This window comes from Haliotis rufescens, unplaced genomic scaffold (genome assembly GCF_023055435.1).
Source record: "Haliotis rufescens isolate VD_foot unplaced genomic scaffold, xgHalRufe1.0.p SCAF_37, whole genome shotgun sequence".
NCBI lineage: Eukaryota > Metazoa > Mollusca > Gastropoda > Lepetellida > Haliotidae > Haliotis > Haliotis rufescens.
This window is the reverse complement of record NW_025964079.1, coordinates 1,431,832-1,437,831: the sequence shown is the minus strand read 5'-3', so window position 1 is coordinate 1,437,831 and position 6,000 is coordinate 1,431,832. Positions and strand designations below refer to the sequence as shown.

The following is a 6,000-nucleotide window of genomic DNA, read 5'->3' as shown; positions in this document are numbered from 1 at the left end:
GGTTACCCTGCAGAGCTATGGACGTTTGTGAATGACAACTAAATATACCATATCCGAGAGAAGAATGATAAAGTCGAGCTTGTTCCTACGGTTACCTTGTGCAGCTATGTGAATGACATCTAAATATTGAATGATATTGATGATGATCTTGCGTAAATATTATGCAAATTCGTATCAGCTTAGATTATCTTTTGTTTATGAATGTTTGCATAGCATCTTCTAGTCTACCGGTAGTTTCTAGGTGACAACATATTGCATTTTGTAATATCAACAGTGTGGACTTAATTCTAAGCTAGAAGCAAACACACTTGACAATATGAAACACAGTGGATTAGCCAGTGTTTTCCAACTCCATTCTATGATAATATCACATCAATTGTTCTTAACTTGTCTTGTCTCGTCAGTACCATCTCAAATACAACTGGGACAATATACAGTTTACTGGGTGCAGCTTATATGGTGCTAATTGGCTCAAACTGCTTGTAACTCTTGCTTCACAGATCTTGCGTGCCTCTTCGATACATAGGGTTAGCTGTGTTAGGATTAGGGAAGGTTACCCCCCTCTCTATCCTTAGCTCTTGGATCCCGTTTCCGATCAAGCACCCCTTGACAATTATTAAAGTTAGGTATCCCTTTCTGATCAAGCACCCCTTTACAATCCTTAGGGTTAGTTGTGAGGTAGGGTATGGGTTAGCTATCTCTTTCAACAAACTAATCCGTACAATTTTTATCAAGTTTTGAGATTCGCAGAGAGAATGGATACAGCGCAAGTATACAAAGGTTAATGACTTTGTTAAAGAGAACTAATTACACCTGTCGTGGGAACACCTAGTAGTATACAGACTCTTCCCTTATCTTTGTGTTCAGGAAATCATCCTTTACAGGCATTCACAACTGACGGATCCATGCAGAGGGTGCACACCCCTATTTTTGTCAGGCACCCTACATGTGAACTGCACCCTCGTGACTTGGGTATTATATGCACCTCCAACTCTTTCAAAAACCTGGATCTGCCTCTGAACATTATTTAAAACTCAATGCTCAACTCAAACAAAATGATTATTTGGTTGTAGATCTAGGATCGAGAAGAAGTAAAACACTGGATAACCCAGGACACCATCATAGTCAATGATTCCAACTGTAAAACTAAATATTGCAATCTTCTCAAACCACAAAGTGGCCATATTTTGAAGAATGATGAAAAAATGTCAACTATCATTGTTCTACACTTACGTGCACAAAATGTAGATTAGCTCTGTAAATGAATTGGTTCCATGGTCCTAAAGTCTATGTGGAATTGCTACCTTACAATGCCAAATGGTAATCTAAGCTGGCTACACCCCATCAATGATACACTTTTGATCACCATAATGCTGCAGCAAATATCAACAGTTAATATCATCTAGTTAACACAGATTCTTCTTTGCAATTTGAAGCTAAGTATAAACACAAAAAGTATATTAATTTGAGATGATAGTCAAAACCATGACTCTATGCAAAGATGAAACTGGTAGAGTGAAACAGTTGAACATGCTGAAGCAGTCTGACACATAAACTAACCGGTACATGTCTGACAGATAAAAGTATAAAATGTTGATCCTTAACTCCAACATGAAACAGGTAAAACTGAACATCCAAGTATCTACCAATGTCCAGGTGGTCTTCCATGTCAGAACTTCATGGATTTGTATACACTACGTTCCTCACTCACCCGTGACTACAAACGTAGCTTTTGCTATCTTGAACAAATCAATCAAAGGTTGGTTCCAGCGAGGGTCAGCAGCAAGTGCTCAGAACAATGACGTTCCTCACTCATCCGTTGTGCAGAGTTGCGTCCCTTGTACAAGCCAGAAACCTATGGTCGTGGGTTCAAATCCAGCTTCGCCTTGATTATGTTTCTAGGTTTGTCTGCACCTTGGCAATGCTCGTTGGTTTCACCTAAGTGGTAAACGTCTGAGACCTGCATCACTTCGGGCTTTCCTCCAAAATTAAGCTGACATGCTGTGATATAACTGGATTACTGTTAAATGCGGCGTCAAACCCAACTCACACACTCACTCACTCACTCAGTCATTTCATTTGCTAGAGTCGAATCTAGTTACAGGTCTGATGGAAGAACGTAGTGTGTACAAGACCAATAGTGACAATGGTGGTCTTCTCAGCAACAAGAACTACCTCAGTGCTTGTTACGTCAAGACTACACACAGAGCAATCACAGTGGTAACTCATACATTTGAACACTGACATTCACTCTTGATCCATGGCCACTTTGTTGAAGGCTCTTGACACTATCCTTTTGTGACAAGAATGTCATTCCTGCTTTTACGACAAATGAGCATGTGTAACTGTTCAATAAATACCCAGATGACATCCAGCCCCATCAATACGGACCATAGCTCACTAGTGTGTATATACAGGGCCTCTTAAGGGTAGGTCTCCTACTGCTATGTACATTATGCAGAATGCTGGGAGTTGTATATAAATACATCTCTATGTACACCAGATGCTAGACGGACAGGTCCTCATTTTATATCCTCCACGTACGTTGATGGGAAGATCCCCACGGCCCCGTTCAGTTCTCCTTGCCACCAGCCGTCGGCCAGTTTCTCGTACACCGAGATTATGTCACCTGGGAACAGAGAGTGAAGAATGAGTGGTGTACGCCCCTACAGTGGTAGAAACTAACTGTTTTAGTCTACAAGTCCTTATAATGACAACATATAGCAAAACCCTTAAAAATGGCATTTTTCTACTAGTCCTTATGATACCTTAACTACTTGGCAGTTTGGCAAGGACTATAGGACTCGTGTCAATTTCTACCGCTGCACTATGGACAGCCATTAGGTGAACAAAAAAAGTTGAAATAAAGAACAAACATATACAAAAAAAAGTCAAATTGGTGTTCGTCGAAAATTGTTGTATAAAAAAATCTCGGACACTATTTAGCAGTGACACTCTTTCAACACATGTTCAAATCAGGTTAATATTTGCAGTTACATTTCCACCATCAGACAGGAAAATTAACATTTTACATTTTTTAGTAATATTATTGTCATGATAGTCTGAGGTTGGTTGGTTGGTTGTTTAACGCCGCACTCAGCAATATTCAAGATGTATAATATAATTGGGATCGATGACATGCATCAACCAAGTCGGCGAGCCTGACCACCCGATCCCGTTAGTCGCCTCTTACGACAAGCATAGTCGCCTGTTCCACCTGATCCACTGAGTCAACTCTTACGACCAGCATAGGTTACAGGGGACCACTTCTAGCCCAGAATCCTAACAGGGACACATGAGGGTATCAAAAGTGACATCTCACCTTGTTTGATTGAAATCTCATCTCCCTCAACAGCATCATAATCGTACACAGCTTTACATCTGCCGATCGGTGTGTTTGGAGGGAAATCGTCAAATTCATCATTACCTGAAATGAGAGGGGGATAGAATCAATAAATTTGAATTATTCTTGAAACTAAGCAATAGTCAAGAATTACAAGAATTAGTGTTGGAGCAAGTTTTAGAATTGCCATTTGTGAACAATATTATTCGACGTAATAAGCATCCCGCTCTTATAAGCGCCCACGGTGCTATTTGCTAACATATTGGCACATGAACAATCCCAATTAGCACCCCTTCCGATTGATCAATGCACACAAGACATATTTATCCATGTATAATATGCACTCGTGTGTTATATGCACCCTTAATAATGGGCAATTAAATTCTGGAAAATATATGTCATGAATAATACGCACACACTTTTCTTTTGTATCATTTCAGGCTGTCAGCATAAACCACAAAATTTCTTCCAACTCTTTTTATTTTCTCACCAAAATTATATTCTAATAAGTACCCTCTATTTCTAATTTTGAGAGCGCCCTGGGCGCTTATTACGTCGAATACGGTATTAGGGGCATGCAGCTAAATGTGCGAGGGAACCACGAAGTGATGCAGATCTCAGATGTTTACCACAGGGTTTACCCTGACTTACAAAAGTGAGGGTCCTGGGGACTCCCAATATTTAAAGGGGCACTGATCTAACGCAATTCCCCGGGACTGGTTGTTGCCTTTGTTATTGTTTTTTCCCAGTGAGTATCCGGATGTATAGCAGAAATCTAGACTAGTTCGTGACCTCTGCTGCGCCATTCGTAAGCGCATTAGTCGCTTTTATGGGTAGTAATAAGGGCGTATGGTCACATTTATGAACAAAATGAAATACAGTTTTCGAGATAATAAGGAAATGTAGGTATCTTTGTGGGTAGCATCGGTAATGGTGACGAAGTTTTGATAAGTCACTTGCTTGGTAATTTTGCGATTTTCGTTTACACTATTTTGACTTGCAACACAAAGTATATATTTCACCTGAGCATTGCTTTTTTTATAGTGTGTATTTTTTTTACTGTCAAATGTGTAACAAATTTATTAAACGTCTAAATATTCAGTTATTTTACAAAGTGACTGAAAAACATTTCCATCTGTATTATTATGATAACGAATTCCAAACATTTTTATGTTTAATGTCATCACCAAGAGACTGAAAATGTTACGTTGAGAAAAGTACATTTCTATGTTGTTTGGCTTCTAATCCTACATAATAATAATCTGTTGTGATGTTTGTAGGCCCTTTTGATCGTCTTAATCAATCTGGACATATTTTTTAGTCAAAATGACTGAAATATTTACGCATTTTATAAATTGCCTGAGAGAATCACATTTTACAAATTGACGGTAATATATACACGCTTACAAAGGAAAAGACCTGTGACAACAACGTCTTTCGCACATTGAAGAATTTCCCAACCAAGACGTAGAGAAACAAGAACGAATCGGTTCAAATGAAGGAAAACAAAATGCAAATATGATAATTACAACCTACCAAATTTATGTATATAAATTTTAGGCAGCGTCCTTGTTCGAGGAATGTATCCGTGAATATCCACACAAAGGAACAATATCCCACTCGTCTGCAGATGTACAAAGAAACTTATTCGATGTCACGCGTCTCAGTAACAATCAAACATTTTAAAAGATATATGTCGTTTCGGGATATTATAACCCGTGTTCGTTTCTCAACTGATCACTTGGATTGTTTCAGGTGTTTTACATAGGTGTCAAGTCTCAATGGTCGGCTGAGAAAGCCCACGTGACAACTATTTTCATAACGTTCACGGATCCTAAAAAATCCATCGAGTGATAGATAACAATGATCAATCAACGTATTATAAGTTAACCCTTTGAACAAAGTATGTTGTTTTTACATCGGCACTTCACGCCATGGTATGAGTGTATTCCCTTTGTTTTAGTAAACCTAGACATGTAAACACTCACTCTTGACATATCCACTGTGCAAGATAACAGTGATTAATCAATCAACGTATTTTCTGTTAATCCTTTGATGACTAGGAACGTTCCGTTGATTTACAAAAAAATAAATCAACTGATCATTCATCTCTTGCTGAGCTGCCACGTGCATATTACATAACACACATTTCACCTCACTTCAAACCTGGATTTAGATTGAATAATTACCCCATACACAATAAATGCCAAATGGGAACCTTTGTCAGGTAATCTAAGTGGTGCTACCACTAATTGTACCTGTAATAAATTCATTAACTGAGCATCAAGTGAATGACGACAAATACACAAGTGTAGGGTTATACCAAAAACGTGGATGACAACAAGGGAGTAGTAATCGTATTATCGACGCAAGCCGAAATCCGAAAATGCTTTCACTGCATGGATACTTTTTTTAGTATAAAACTATAACCATCTGGGGTATTTCCAAATGACGACATCCGATGAGCTCCGCTGTTCTTTTTGTCTGCTTGTTTAGGCTGAAGAAATTAATTAACATGCGCCCTTTGTCGAAATCTGTATAGATCACAGTTAACCAATCAGTGTTTATGCAAAAATGCGTAAAACAAATATTGCCTCCAGCCTCCAAGTTTATTTAGCTGTCCTTGCAGACGGTAGCCCAGTCTCTGGTCACGCTCA

General features: G+C 38.8%; 1 protein-coding gene across 5 annotated transcripts in view; it reads right to left on the bottom strand.

The window, feature by feature from the left end:
* Positions 1-1,950: 1,950 nt before the first annotated feature.
* The window catches only part of LOC124140427 (nostrin-like), a 97,867-nt gene continuing 93,817 nt past the window's right edge, over positions 1,951-6,000 (bottom strand). For all 5 annotated transcript variants that reach the window (XM_046507977.2, XM_046507974.2, XM_048381234.1 and 2 more), the window contains 2 exons: positions 3,323-3,427; positions 1,951-2,629 (listed from right to left, as the gene is read on the bottom strand). In XM_046507977.2, the coding sequence (XP_046363933.1) occupies positions 2,523-2,629; positions 3,323-3,427 (212 nt within the window). In that variant the 3' untranslated portion in view covers positions 1,951-2,522. The remainder of the gene's footprint in view (positions 2,630-3,322; positions 3,428-6,000) is intronic.